Source organism: Toxoplasma gondii, chromosome IX (assembly GCF_000006565.2).
Source record: "Toxoplasma gondii ME49 chromosome IX, whole genome shotgun sequence".
NCBI lineage: Eukaryota > Apicomplexa > Conoidasida > Eucoccidiorida > Sarcocystidae > Toxoplasma > Toxoplasma gondii.
In genome coordinates, this window is record NC_031477.1 from 3103062 (window position 1) to 3118158 (window position 15097).

Here is a 15097-nt window from a genome sequence, read left to right on the forward strand (position 1 = left end):
TTGATCGAAGTCTAAGCCTCTGAACAGTTCTGGGTACGATTGCGTCTTTGGCATGTTTCGTGAGTTGCTTACTGGTTGGGGCAATAAACCAGATAGTTTGTGTCCAATCTTGTTGGCCCTCTAGACGCGACACACAATATGAAGACAAATCGAGTGCTGCACTCGAGATCCAAGCTAGGATGTGGTGCCGTGTAGAAACGGTATCCAGGCCTTGTTGCTCCACGTGTTGCTATATAAAAATATTGGGCGTGTGTCTGTCACCTGGCAGGCGCAAACATGGCTTCCCTCTGTCAGCTTCCGCCATTGTTGTTGTCAGGTCGTGAATATTTGTGTGAGAGAACTGCTCTCGAGGACAGTGACACGAAGGCAACACGACTAGCGGTCGTGTTGGTGTTTCTCCGCTGAAGCCGCTGGCTGGCGGAAGAGGTCTGCATAGATATTCGTGAAACAAACGTGGTTTTCGTCTGTTGCTTAACGCTCGCATTGCATCCACAATAACGCGTGGCTCGGTTGCGAGTCCGCGCAAGCTGCCGCAGGGACCCAGGAACTGCAGCTAAGAGGCGAGTGGCTGCCGAAATTCTGTGGTCCTCAGTTAACGTTCCACTACACGCGCGAAGACCCCGTAGACAGAAAGATGCGGCAGTCTGGAGAGGCCGCTCGTATGGCACACTGTAGGTTTGATCCCATCTCGGCGCATAAGAGTTACTGTCTGCCTCGTGGGCATGAGGAAAAGGAAACTGTATAGAATCTAATTTGTTGCTGTACACCTTCAATCCCGGTGGACTGTGTAAGACAGCTGAACGCTGGGCACCAGAGAAATGCGAATTTCGAATTCACCCACTTCTGCAAGATCGCTTTTGCGTCACTCGAGCCTCAGAATGGAAAACACAGCGGCAACGTGTGCCAAGGTTCGGTCGTCTGTCTCGTGTGTGCCGTCCATAATCGTCTCTCTGGTCACGCAGTAGCCACGATCTTCAAACGCTCGTCGCCATTCTTCCTGGCTCCAGGCTGGGCACTCTTGGTCTTTGGAGCCAAACAAAAAGAAAATCTTCACCTGCGAGGATAAACACAGCGAAGCGGCGTGGACAATCAGCAGCCAAGTTCACTATGCAAACGCTCCATATTTTATAGGGTTCCTAGGCAATTCGCTCACCTGCTTGGCATGACTATCAGCTCGGCCGACAAGGAACTGTAGAACGCGCTCAGCTAAGAGAGGCGCCCCAAGACACACCACCGCCTCAACGGGAAACTGAGGAATGCAACAAACAAGCACATGGCAAATTCTTCCTATGTAGAGTTTGCAGGGATGTTGATCCGTTCTGCGTGGCACTCTGGAGAAACACTGCATGCGCGATTTGTTTGACGGTCGAGCCAATGACGAAAGCAAACACACGCGTGAGCTGACACGACATGGTATCTGGACATCTGAACCCGGTTTGGCTTTTGGTGCTCCTGATTGCTGAGCTACCGTAGCTTTGGACGGTAAGGAATAATAGGAAACGAGTGGCAGCGATGTATGGAACCGAAACAATCGGTTTCTGGACTAACGTCGAGTTTTGTCAGGGCAGTTAGCAGGACGACCAGTGCGCCTTCGCCACTGCCAACCAGCACAACCGGACGTTTTTTCGAGCTCTTTCCCGCGGTGGGATTCCTCGCATTGTTGGATCCATTCGTATAGTCAATTTTCTCCTCGACCAAATCTGCTAGGAGGTCGCAGCTGTAAACAGGAGCGCGCCATTGGACAGACCCTCTAGTATGTTACCAAACACTCTATGTGCACCACAGAGGCTGCCTCAGATGGGGATACGTTTCCTAATTTGTGACAGTTCAACTCCATTTGATAAAGAGAGCAGGTCACAGCCTGTGTGGATGCGCCGAAACACTCCAGCAAGGTGTCGCGGTTCGTCTTTTTCTGCTTAATGTTGAGATGCGCTGGTTGTTGCTTTTGACTGAGTCTACCTCCGCAAAGAAACTCTTCCTAAACAGTGAGACAGGCAATACTCTAAACAGTATATTCTCTCCACCAAAGCATGCGTGTTCTAACCTCGTCTCGAGATCCTTGAGGACTTCAATTTCTTCTGGAGTTACGTCGACGAGATCCCCGGTTGCACCAGAATGCGTACCACCTACGCGACTTCCAGCTTGGGAACGGTGCCGTTGTCCGAACAGCGGTCTGGTACCGGGTGATTTTTGGCGAGCTAGCAGATCAGACAACCTCGTAGTTGCCCAGCATGGGAGGTCGTCGCCATCCTACAAACAAACATTCTTATCCGCCACATACGCTTTGGGAGTTCCAACCAAAACATAAGGGGCAAACTGCAGTGACTTGCTACGGGAGAAACCGTAGTCACTATATACCATGTGACAGATGTGTCTACAGTAACGACTGTGTCCACTTTTAACGCGTTTTTGTCTGCTTGAGGATGGTTGTTTTGGTCGCGTGCTGGCCACTTTTTCTTCACGACCCCTTCTCATTTCCTGCAGTGGGTATGAGCAAGGCTACCGGCTGCGGTGAGAAACAGAACGGCCGAAGCTTACCACTGGGCACGTGAAGGGTCCGGTAGGAAAGACAAAGTGTGATCCGCGGAACGATTCCTTAAAGTGCTGTCTGTAGTGTCTCAATAGAATTCGGAGTTCCTCCGGCACTTCGCCGCGATCGTGAGCGAAGACACAGAGCGGCGCCAGCTCCACTTCTCCCGACCTATTCCCAAAACCTCTCTGTTCCGGTTCCAGCTCAACAAAAGCGAGACCTTCTCCATCTGATGAATAAAGCAACGGTTCCACAACCAGAGGCAACGCGAATTTAGACATGTTGGTAATCTGTCCCCAACGCACTCAACTACCGTCAAGTGGGGTCCCGTCGATTGTTCAATTTCAAGTGAGCTGGTTTTGTTTTCAGGAGCACGGTCAGCAACTGCCGATATTGCAGGTGCTGCGGAAGGACTCATCGGAAACTTGGACCAACTGGTGACCGTAACCCCCTGATGAGTCTCTCAAGATCACAGGACGATGACACGTGAACGGTCATGTCATGGAAAAGCGTTACAGCAGATTCCCGTGGACAAAGACCCTCTCACAGCGTTTCTCCTCAAGTAACAGCAAAGCGGGAATGACCGAGCTCAGCCTACCTGTCGTGGTTGCTGCCGAAAGGCTGGACCGCTCTGGCACTTTGTCCTCAGAAGCCAGTCTCGTGCTGCTGCTACCAGCGTTGCGGGCGTTTTGAACGAAAAGGGATTCTTGTGCCTGCCTGAGTTTCCTCAGTTGCAGAAAAGTTGAAACATAGCCCGGATTTAGACGAAATACAAGTGCCTCGTGACCACATCCTTGTTGTGTATATCTCTTCTGTTACCCCACAATTCTTCTTCATACCTCGGCCACCACATGCAATTCTAATAGATCCCAAGGAAAGGCCACACACGTGTAAACAGCTCCTTAAACCTCCGCCGATCACGTCCCAGGAACAATTTGAGAGACGTATTGTCAGTGCGTTCCTCTGAGGGACAACTACCCCTCTGCCCCCAAGCAGTTGTCCGACGTTCTAGATCCTCTTGCCACAAAACGCCGTGGTACTCAGTTATGTCTGGGTGAGGAAACATGACACAGCAACGACGCAAGTTAGAGGGGCATGCTTTGTAGGTGTGCTCACCTGGCCTGTTGCTCTCGAAGAAGCTTCTTCTGCAGCTCCTCTTCACATATCAGCCGCTCCGTCTCCAAAGAAGCGAAAGACAGAATTGGTTGCCGGAGGCAGCTGCCGGTGGTTTCGTCGTCCAGCGCAAGCAGAGCACCTAAGACTGCATCGACCTGCAAATAGAACATCGCACAGCTCATGAAGAAAGAATGTAAATGCGCCAAGTCTTGAGGCGAGTACGTTGAGTTGCGTTTCACGTCAATCGACGGGTTGATCAATCAATCTGTGGAGATGCTCTAGAATTGATCCTTACCCCTGTCTCAGAAGTGAAGTCGATCGGCTCAGCTAGATCCACTACGAGCTTCCCTGCTCTGACAAGGGCGCCGACACTCTCTAGAGCGGACCTCATTTTCTGCTGATTGCGGGCGCTTTGTAGCCATCCATTGAGGTAGAAGGATTCCAGGCGAATGTTGCGGCTGAACGACAGGCAAGAAGCATTTAGGCGGCAGACACGCCGTGTGGATGCTGAGCGTACACTGGATTCTTAATCCAGGTACTGGAGGAATTCGAGTAGAACGGTCCACCAAAGCTCGTACCGTGTTGGTACCAGCGACTCTGTCCCTCTACCTAGGAACTCCCGGTAAGCACAACAACACTTGGGAAAAACAGAGGGCAACAGTGGTCACGCAACACCTCGCCAGGTTTAGCAGAATATTGCTGTCTGAAAAAGTGAAGTAGAGTCGTGTCGCTGCGTCGGTGCTTCCTCTGCTGCCCGTTAGTCACGCGTCAGGGTCGTATTGTAAAACGGAGTGTTTGTGATGTGCCGCCGCTCACACTCTCCCGTAAGCTTCATTAAGTTCCCCTCACCTCAACAGGTCGTTCCATGGGATGGCGCTGTTGTCGCGTGCCGGTGGAATCATTCCAGCTGCGTGGACGAGAACCACTTTTCCCCCACGAGCAATCCACGAAACCGCTGTAAGACCTCCCAGACTCCCTCCACTCAGTTCAAATGCAACCAGGGGGAGACTCTGCCGTTTCTTCGTCAGAATACGCGCAACGTTGACTCGGGGAGAAAAGACTTCTGCTGCTCCCAAAGATCGAAGGTATTCTGAGACATCCACCCCGCCCCCATTTTTCTGGGTCTGTGTCGTCTCAAAATGGTGCCGACCCGTCGAATTCTCCCTGCAGATACACGGAATGGGGTAAAATATGCTAGCAATACGTGTCGTTTCATCAGAGGATTGTTGCAGTCATCTTGAAGGCAAAACGCTGTGCCTCCCACGTTAACTCATGGGAATGCCCCGACTCGACAGGCGCACCTTGTCCGGGGATTCAGACGATACGACTCAGACAGAATTTCACTATGCGTCGAGTCGCATAAGGCAAATGATATGACGGATGCGAAGTCTCCAGACCGTCAGGGTCGTACGCGTTTGCTGATGAAACGAACCCAAATAATCCTCTTGAATGTACGAACGAGAAAGGCCTCCAGCGGGCTGGGTGGTGGGATAATCAGATTCATGAATAGAAAACGCACGGAGATACAGATTGTTCTGCTGTATCTTAGCTATCCTCACCTCACTACGCAGATGCATCGCAGACCCAGCAACCGACAGAATTGCACAATCATGTGTCCTACAAGACAGCCTGCATCATTCACGAGAACTGCATCGCCAGGTCTCAGGGTTCTTGTATGTTCCTGCAGAAGGTAATACGCTGAAAACAGATGCGGACAACAGAGAGGCAGCCAAGGGTTTTTTGGCGGACTGGTGACGCATCGGCTAGTTTCCTGGATGGCGGTTCTTTGCGCAAAAAGATTTTTGTTTGCGCATTCGTGGAGGAGACAGTGTTCACTCTGGCGCATTCTCTCTCCTAGTGTTTGTAGCCACACATGGGTGTCTTAGTTCGGCAAGGTCGTACTCACGCCTTTGATTGCTCACCGAGGAACAGTTCCTTAGCAACTGCTGTTTCTTCAGTGCGTGGAAAAGCATCTTTCGGGACAGTCATGAGGTCGCGCTCCGCACACACCGAAGCAGCGCGCCAGCAGCCGTGGTCGGCGCCAAGAGGAATGACGTAGTCACCGCGTCTAAGAACTTTGACGCCCCGGCCCACGTCAACTACCTCAGCGAGCCAGGAGCAACCGAGAACGATTTCTTGTGTTGAGTTATTCGATTCCTTTGACGGGCTGTAGTTCGTGACGGAAGCCTTCTGTTGAGGAGCCGCGGAAGAGGAACCACACAGTAGGGTTCAAATATGGATATAGCCATGACCGTGTGCGGGCGTGCAACACTATATTTTTGAACAGCTAACCGGCATGCTGCTCGACTTGAGCAGCGCTACACAGAAAAAGATAAACAAGTACCTGGAAATGCCAGCTATTACGACGTTCGTCTTCCGTTTGTGCAGCAGTTCCTAGAACATCACGACCGTCCCTGAAAAACAGACAATATGAAAAGGGTGTCAAAGGGTCCCCTATGTCAAGACGTCAGACGGACCCCCCTGGAACTTGTCACTGATCTGCCTGATTCCTAAACCCGCGGAGATGGTGCTGTCTAAACGTCGTATCGTTGTTGTTGCAGTTGCAGAGGGGGCAGATGAGTTCGAATCGAATTAACACGAACAAAAGCAAGGAACATGACTACAGTTCTCTTGGTTGTCAGGTGAACCTACCGAATCATGACTAGATCGTAAGGGAGTACGGGGGCATGCAACACACGAACCAGGACTTCATCCCAGTCAAGGTGGGCTTTCAGATTTATGCGAGTCGCTTTGATCTGGCATTTATCGCAGATATCGGCGTCCTCCACGGAAGCTCTCAGGCGTCTCCTGAACTCCTTCTCATGTCCGTCAGTCTCATCGATGTGATGGTCCATGGGGCTACTATCGACAGCATCGCTATAGTGGCTGTTCTGGCCAGGTGTCGAAGCCTCTCCGACAATAGCTGAGACTGGCCACGTGCATTGATGCCGATGCAGTTCGTCCTCTTTGGGATGCAGCGCGGGACCCTGGGAGTTTAGAATGGTTTCATCGTTTACGACGTACAGCGAGGACGCGGGACGAGAGCGAAGCCACTGTTCAAACCCTTCAGAGTGGCTCACGGCCACTCCACCCCGGTCGAGACGGCGGAATAAATCAGTTGTTTCAGGTTCGATATCACGGAATAACGAGGCAGTGGTTTCGCTTGCATGCGGATACGCTTGTCCAATAGTGAAATTTTGCGAAGATCCGGACAGTCCTGCGTCCAGGTGAGTCTGTAAAGGGAACAAGAAGAACGCGGCAACCAGGGCTGTGTTGCCAGCGTTGTGGAGCCTGTCGCTGCTGAGATTTAAGTTTTTAAAGCCTCCGCGCCGTGCTCATGTGCACCATGGCACAAACCGTGCCGCGGTAAACCTGTGGCATTTATCAGTAGTTGTGAAACGTATTTATTGGTATAACGATGCATGTACATGCGTGCGTTCGTTGATAGACTATCCCGTGTGTCCATTGTCCCGCGGTGCTAGAGACACGATGAGGATGTGTGTTCCGGTCTCACTTCGTTAGAACGTGAGGTTGTTTCAGGCCCCTCTGTCTTGTAGAAGCTGGTTACAAAGCGGTGCTCCACGGCTGCCCGTCGCTTTTCTGAATGGGAATCGTCGCTGTTTGCGCCGATATGTCGGTTCTCTGCGTGCTGACGAAGCCAGTTGTCGTAGTCCTGTCGAGCGCGGGTGTCGCTAAGAGTTTCGAATGCATTTTGAATTTGCAGGTATCGCTCTTGATTCGCTTCCGCAGCACTGGAGTTTTTGTCGGGATGGTACACCTTCACCAAATGCCTGAATGCCTGTGAAAGCCAAGAAGAGGATACATTTCGAGAAAGGCTTTTTTTATCCGCGGTCGACCGGTGACGTCCTCACCGCAGATGTTCTCCTCTCCAATGACATCATCGACGAATTTCATCGCCCTTTAATGCCTTCCAGATCACAGCACACAGTTGCACTTTCTGACGCTCTTGATGAAACGCACGTGTCTTCCAGATTCAAGAATTGGTGGTATGGTTGGCGTTGGTACTCGAACGTTCTTACAAGGTAATGGCAGGAGTAACACTTCCACATCTGGTGTGTTTTAACACGTCAGACAAATCGACAAGGAAGTTTACTTTTTGTACCTTTTTAATGTCATGGAGCGTCGCCTCAGGAGACAGACCAAGCACCTCGTAGTGCGTCTCAGTCCGATCCATTTTTACCGCAGATTTTGCTGCCAGCTAGTGTCGAATGGTTTATCTGGCGTTCGAAGGAACTGGTGATGCAACTGTTTTCGATGTTCGAAGCGGTGAACAAAAAATGACATACGGTATACCAAAACGCCCAGCTCCACGGTTTTCAACGCTTCAGCCATAGTCTGGGACTTTGGAGACAGAAACAGCCACGAGACAGTCCGGCCAAAAACTCAGATGTGCCTCTTCCTTGACCGTTGACCGGAGCTTATCAACTTTTCTACCGGAACCTCCACACCATCTGTCACTGGCATGACCAAAACCGCATTGTGATCTGAACGGTGACCACCCTTGTCTAGGAAATGTTGCGGACTTTCCTTTAAAGTGAAACGACTGAACATGGACGACAGCGCTCACCGAGGGGTGTGCATTAGATCTAAGTGATACTCCGAACGAAATTACAGATGCTTTTGGCTACGTCATTTTGCTAGGCCGACCGAAATTTTTCCCTCTCGCAGTCGGTTTGTCGAGAAGGCATCCTCACTTCACAAATGCCTGGTCACCTCATGCATTGCCCAGGCAGCTTGCCTACGCTCAGACAATTATGCCCACATCGTCTGTTCTGACATGGTCGTCATTTTTATTGATGGCGAATGCATTTGTTTTGCTGAACGCCATAGGTTCGAGACTGTTGCCGACGAAGTTGGTGTTTGTGTGTGGCATGAAATCGTTACCAGAGGATCTGGGCCGACACTATCAGCGGACACACTCGGCCCTGAAGGACTCGACAACTCCACAGCTCTCAGACACAGAACCATTTATTCGACTTAACGTCTGGGGAGGTTGTGCGGCGACCGGGACAGCGTGCTTCTGTTCATCCGCCGTCCCTGAAAAAAAAAGACACTGGATCATGTGATAAGCCACACTCTAGTTGGCGCAGGAGACGGATGTTCGTAGCTATTACAGACAGCTTCACAAATGGTATACAGTCCATCGCAAAACTGTTTCTGTGTCGGTAAGATACAATTATGGTGTCAGGGGGATTCGAGACAGGTATTGTTGTTCTCTGCGGTGATGCCACCTTCAGAGTCCTGCTTACTGCGACTGCAGAATATTATCAGGACAACTACCTTGGGGCAATGTAGTAAACAAGGGTATTTTTGTACCAGAAAAGAAACCTTTACGATTCTCCACTTCGTCTTCTGCCTCGAGAATGCAAACGCCGTCCCAGCTTCGTATTATTTCCTGATGTAAGCATGTATTCTTGTGGCTTGTTTCCAAGGCCCGCAAAAACACCGGCAAACACCTCATTGTCTCTTATGAAGATGACAGCTCGTCACCCACTCCGTTGCTCATCTTCCGAATTTTGTTCTAAATAAAGACGTGTGTTTTCTCTGCAAAGACAGGCTAAATCTGCGCTTGTTACCGAATGGAGGCGCCCGACCGCCAAGACGAGGTGCAGAAACGTCCGGCGGTATACTACATCGTTATATTCAAGGCTGTGTTCAAAGTACAGCACAGTTTCTGTTCTTATGAAGACTGTGTCTCTACGCACTTGTGCGAGAAAGTTAGATTGAACAGAGTTCTTGAGCATCTTCACTTGATGTGGTGATTGGCAAATAGCAGAACGTAGTTTTCGGCAAAACTGTACGGTCACAAGCCGCATTGGAAAGCAAATGGCAGAAGAGAACACAGAGCAAAAGTGAATGTTTTGAGTGCGTTATTCTACCCATACAATCGTAGCGGTATTTCGTGTACACTTAAATAAATGCTAGCATAAGGGCTGTACAGATGGTCGACTGGGCGCTGAGACGAGAGGCCGTTTCTGTCTCCTGCAGAAGATCCCATACAGCCACAAGAACCAAGAAAGTCAATAGAGCTTCACTGGAACTGCACGAGCGCGGTTGTACGTTTGGGAGAGGATGCAGTTCGTTTCATAACTGTGAGGCTTTCCAACTGTCGGATTCAGGCTACGGTTTCCACACTGCGAGAAGGGTGTTTAGTTGCTGGTCTTTACTGTCGGATCTCTAACGCATCCGCCTTAATATTCATGCCAATCGCTATATATAGGGCAGAAGCCTCGAGTTACTTCATGTCACCATTTCAGACGAAGAACGGCCTTCCATGACCGGACGACAGAGAAGCAAGATGACGTCCCGACACCCCTTGCAACAACAGAAAACAAAGTGCATCGTACCTGAAAATACATGGTACGTCTTCCCAGGAAAGTTGTCATCCATCCCTCGAACACGGTTCCGTTTTTAAATGTCTTGATCATCGATATGCAGCAGGCAAAGCAGGAGCTTCAGAGTCTACAAAACGGACCCGGGTTCCTAGGTCCTGCGCAACAAGGAAAGATTGAATTTCGCGAGTATTTATTTCGGATTTGTCAGACTGAGCGCGAAAAGAAACGAAAAAATGGTTGACGTTAAGCCAAGGACTTCAAAGACAGTGCGAAGAACCCGCATGCCGGCTTTTGTTTGAACAGGGAGAATCCCAGTGCATGCACTCTTTTCCCTATTGAGAAACAATCGACTCCTGCGCCTCACATTTATGTTGCTTTTCCGGGCTTTGTTTGGAGAACGCGGCAGCCATTGTCTTTTTCTCGTTAGTTTGTGTTACAAACCCTGTTCCACTTTTTTGGTTGCCCCATTTCTCCCTCGTCGGCAAAGGGTTGTCCAAATTTGACCAACATTTGCGGCCCAGGGAAATCTACAGTTTCTCTGTAAAGTGACTCTTTGCTTCTGTTCCTGAATAGCCTTTTCGTCAGAACTGTCCATTCCTTTTCTCCGGCACTTTTCTCTCTCCCACTTGTTTCTTCGTATCGCATGTCAATTCCCTGCATTGCCTCCGTTCAGCATCTCTTAGCCCGTTTCGGCGTGCTTTTACTCGACATTTTAAACAGAGAGAAACGCGTATGCCAACGAAGCGCTTTGTCATTCTCAGCTACCTGTGGTACCAATTCCCTTCGTCCTCGACGAACAGCCTCGAGCTTTCTTCCTTATTACGTCATTTGCAGGTCACCTCGTTCCCTCTCACCGGTACACCAATGTAGATGCTTGCGTAGTACGCGGCTGGCTACCTGGTTCCTCAGACATCAACTCTCTGCGTTCGCCTTTTTTCTCCTCGTTTCCTCTCTTCGGTATCGGCTGGAGACAGTGAGGACTCGATTTCTCCGCTGAAAAAACTCATACGCACTCTCTCCACCGAGCGTCATGTCGGTCACAATCAAGACGAATTTGGGAGATCTGAAGGCTGAGCTGTATTGTCAGCAGGCTCCAAAGACATGCAAGGTAATTCCTTTACAATGCAGATAGACGTCCAGGTGCTCCGCTAAACTGCAGTTTTTCTTTACGCATTGTAACGGGTGGTTGAGTTACGGTCCCCCTGGATAAAAAGAAGTACAACTTTCCTTCACCTTCCTGTGGACTTGCGTCTGGTGATGTCTCTAAAAACTTCCTTCGATCTGGGTGTCAGACAGAGATTTTGTGACCGGGCCAACAGGGCGACTCTCGCAGGACGAAGAAATTGGAGGTTTAAGGGTAGCGTTGCTAGGAATTACCGGTCTTTGGTGTTCTGCGTTTTCTCCATAGACTCTCTCGCACAATGTTCCTTCCGGCAGATGCGCAGTCGTTGCCAAGCATTTCCGTCGATTTTATAGTTTCAACGGAACGCCGGAACACTGACCCGACTGAGGCTCATATGCGATGCGGCGCGTCCCCAAGTTCTCTCAGCTTGTTTCCTCTCCACAGCCCTGAGAAAAGGATCTTCTTCGATCTGCATACGACATGCGTTTTCTCCCAAAGAGGAAGGGAGAAGACTACATGCACGACAAAGGCGCCTGCATGTGAACCCTACAGAGCCTTTGACCGAGAGTGCGGCTTCAGGCGAAATGTTCATGTTTCTGTGGGTGCGCTTATTCTTGCTTCTGCAGAACTTTTTGGCACTTTGCGCCTCGGACTATTACAACGGCACTCGCTTTCACAGGTGCGCTAAACTTTCGCCGCTTCTCTAAGTGGCTTCACAAGTATCCAGGTTTCTCCGTGGCTATCCTAGGTCTCCAGATATGCTCTGCATATCACCCAGTTACACTATACATATATATGTATATATACATATATATATATATATATATATATACATGTATATATATATATATATATATATATATATATTCAAGTTAAACAACAGCGGCCCATTTGCACACAACATCAGAGGTATCCGCACATCCACTTCTTCCCTGCATTTATATGCATTTATATCAATAAATTCGCGTACAGTATAAATATTAGCATGCGAGTAAACATTTGTAGCTGTTTTTTTTCTTGTCCGTTTCCGTTGCCTCGGGTGGAAGCGTCACCCTTTTCACCGAGGCCTGCACAGTCTGAATTTGTGCGCAAGCGCGAATAACCACTGCTTTCTACTTTTTGGATTTGTGCTTCCATTATTATGAGTGTCTTATACCCCTCTGTATAATCCTTCTTTTAGAGCGACTTTTATAACGTTCTGTGTGAATGTGAAGTTCTACCAGTTGCCCTTCCGTGGATTTTCCTTCTCCGGGGAGGTCTCTGACTTTCTGTGCCGCCAGTCGTTTTTATCGTTTGCTTTCAGAAACATCAAAGGCTTCGCCATTCAGGGCGGAGACCCTACCGGAACGGGGAAGGGGGGAGAAAGCATTTACGGCGGTCTCTTCGAGGACGAATTCGTCTCTTCTCTTAAGGTAGGCAGTGGATGCGAACACCTGGAACTCAAAAACTCGGAGTCATGGTCCCTTCGATTTCCGTTGTCCGCTGGGGTGTCACACCCGAGCACACTGGTGAGAGACTCTCGAGTCCCTGCGACCCATACAAGTTTCTGTTTTCTCGCGGAGCACACGTCGGAATTGGCCGCCACGGTTGTTTCGGCGCCCTGTGTCAGAGGGGACTCTGCCGTTGTTCAGAGATACCATTTCGGCCATCAAATAGCGGATATCCTCCGTTTTTTGAGACGTTTCGAGACGAGGGTGGTTGGTTCCTCTCAAGAGGAAGACCGCAGTGGGGCAAGGAGCCTGGGGTTCCCTTCGCTGCATGTTTGTCTGTCGAGCGTCTTATCACTCACAGCGGTGTTGTGAAGACAGGTGCACAAGTCACCCTTCTATACTGTTTTCAAACCTTTTCTCTAGAGAGTTTTATCCGACACACTAGAGAAGGGAGTTTGAGTCGAGGAGGGCGCTGCCTTACTCCGTGAATCGACTTTAACCTGAACCGAGGACACCCGCAAGAGGTTTTTAGTCTCTCCGGCACAGCGACGTGCGCGCGCTCCTGCACTGAAGAATGGCTCGCGAGGCTCAGTGGGTTCTACGTCTACAGTAGTGATCATAGTGATCATCTGTGCTGTGTTGTGCAAACGTAGTGGAACTTGGATCCTGTAAAAGAGACCTTCAAGATCGAAGGCAGGAGTCCACCTGGTCGGGTATACTCCCAGAAAAGGGGAGTTTCTGTGAACCTCGTTTTCCGGGGAGGTGCGAAGAGGTGGAGGGCTGCCGGGAAGAGGCACAAGGGTGGAGTTTGTTCTCGCGGGGACATTTCGAGGTGTCTGCTTTCTCTCTTCCCTGTGTTGCAGCACGATCGCCGAGGCATTTTGTCGATGGCAAATCAGGGGAAACCAAACACGAACGGTTCTCAGTTCTTCATCACGTACTGTCGCCAGCCCCATTTGAACGGCGTCTACTCGGTCTTTGGTCGGCTTATCGATGGAATGGACACACTGGACAAGATGGAGAGAGAACCCGTGGGTCGGAAGAACCGTCCAGAGAACGATATCATCATTGAGCAAGTGATCATTCACGCAAATCCCATTGCTGAAATGGACCAGCTCTAGAAGATTTGCTTGCCTCTCTCCTAAGGTCGGTTTCACGAGGAAGCACTCGGGCGCCCCGCGATCTCGGCACCTCGGTTCTCGAAACCTCCCCAGTCAAGATTCGTTTCCGTGTTCAAGACATGCCTGAGAGAGGCTGTCGAGTCTCTGTCTGCACGAAGCGGCGTTTTGCTTCTCTCTGTTTCTTCCTTGTCCTAGCTTGTCGGAACAAACATGAGCGAAGATATCTCCGTGGAGGATCGAGGGAGGAGAGACCGAGCGGAATCAAGCGACGCCTGAGCACCGTTCGTCGCGAGGGAAGATATGTCTGTCTTGTGTGCCTTCTGTTTCTCTTATTTTCAAATGCGTTCTTTGCCATCGAAAGGTGGGCGAACGATGTCGTGCCTCTTCGTTGCGTCTCCGTCAGGTAATATGCTGAAGCCTGTTGAAACACCCGAGCAACGAGACGGGCCTCTCTCCACGGATCGCGTCGTCGCTTCGCATGGTCGCCTGGTCGAGCTTGTGCATTGTCTTTCGGTGTGCGCCTTGGACCTGCAGTTCGCTTCTTTCTGTTTCTCTTTTGATCACTGTTTCGGTGCTGTCCGTTGATTCTCGAGTTCCTCGGCTCTCTGTCTTGCTCTCTCTTCTGCAAGTCCAAAGAAGACGCCCTTGGAGGACTGCCGCGTTTCACGACTCCATAGGGCACACGAAGTCGCAGGAGTTCTTGTCTCACTGTTTTTTTTTCTTTCCACCTTCGCTTGTTCCTTCGCTTGACTCTTTGGTGTCTGGAACTGAGTCTCGGCGCTCTTCCTTTTCTCTCTGTACTGTCCGCGAGAATCTGCTGTCTTTCGAATCACTTCTTCAGATCATGGAGAGCGATGAGAAGGAGAAGCCGTGTCACTTTCAGCTGCAAGCTTTCGGCTACAACATAGGATGAAGAGGAGATGAAATATTCATTTTTCGCGACCTCTAGTCTTTTCACTAGTCAGTGGTCTGAGGATTCCGAACACTCCTGTGACGCTTTCAGCGTACGCTCCTCGTGTGAGCTTTGTTGTTGTGAATGCTGCCTGCCTCCGTAAGCCTGTACAGGGATGTTCTCAAAGTGTGATCACTGCAATACACGACGTAGCCGTGAGTCTGGCGTCTCTGATGCCGGTTTTCTTCGGCCATGGCACTTAGTTTCCAGGACAAACTTTCCAACATATCTGTAACTGTAACTTTTACGAGATTGCCTCGTGTCTGATGTGGAGGTTCCAGTGCGCGATGCCACAACGAAGGAGCCAATGCTCGATACTGAAAACACCCGGGCATGAATGCTGAAATCCCTTGGCTACACCTTCTCAAGAGGGATTCCTGTGTTTCTGTGAACCGCCCTTTTCGTGAAGTAGATACTCCGCGTTGGGCTGCTCATTTAGATCTCGAAGGAATGCAAAGAAGTAAACACA

General features: G+C 50.1%; 2 protein-coding genes across 2 annotated transcripts; one reads left to right on the forward strand and one right to left on the reverse strand.

Moving 5' to 3' along the window:
• Positions 1-862: 862 nt before the first annotated feature.
• On the reverse strand, positions 863-7841 carry TGME49_289240 (DnaJ domain-containing protein; the record flags this gene model as incomplete). The annotated part of the gene is made up of 13 exons (XM_018782072.1): positions 863-1054; positions 1154-1249; positions 2539-2759; positions 3129-3247; positions 3647-3801; positions 3942-4104; positions 4496-4810; positions 5206-5344; positions 5569-5836; positions 5991-6060; positions 6299-6879; positions 7161-7445; positions 7770-7841. 13 exons carry the CDS (start codon positions 7839-7841, stop codon positions 863-865), a joined length of 2676 nt encoding a protein of 891 aa, XP_018636396.1.
• Positions 7842-10383: 2542 nt separating this feature from the next.
• Positions 10384-14997, forward strand: TGME49_289250 (cyclophilin, putative). Its single transcript, XM_018782073.1, has 4 exons — positions 10384-11110; positions 11752-11804; positions 12429-12537; positions 13419-14997. Exons 1-4 carry the CDS (start codon positions 11033-11035, stop codon positions 13674-13676), a joined length of 498 nt encoding a protein of 165 aa, XP_018636397.1. The 5' UTR covers positions 10384-11032; the 3' UTR covers positions 13677-14997.
• The last annotated feature ends 100 nt before the right edge of the window (positions 14998-15097 follow it).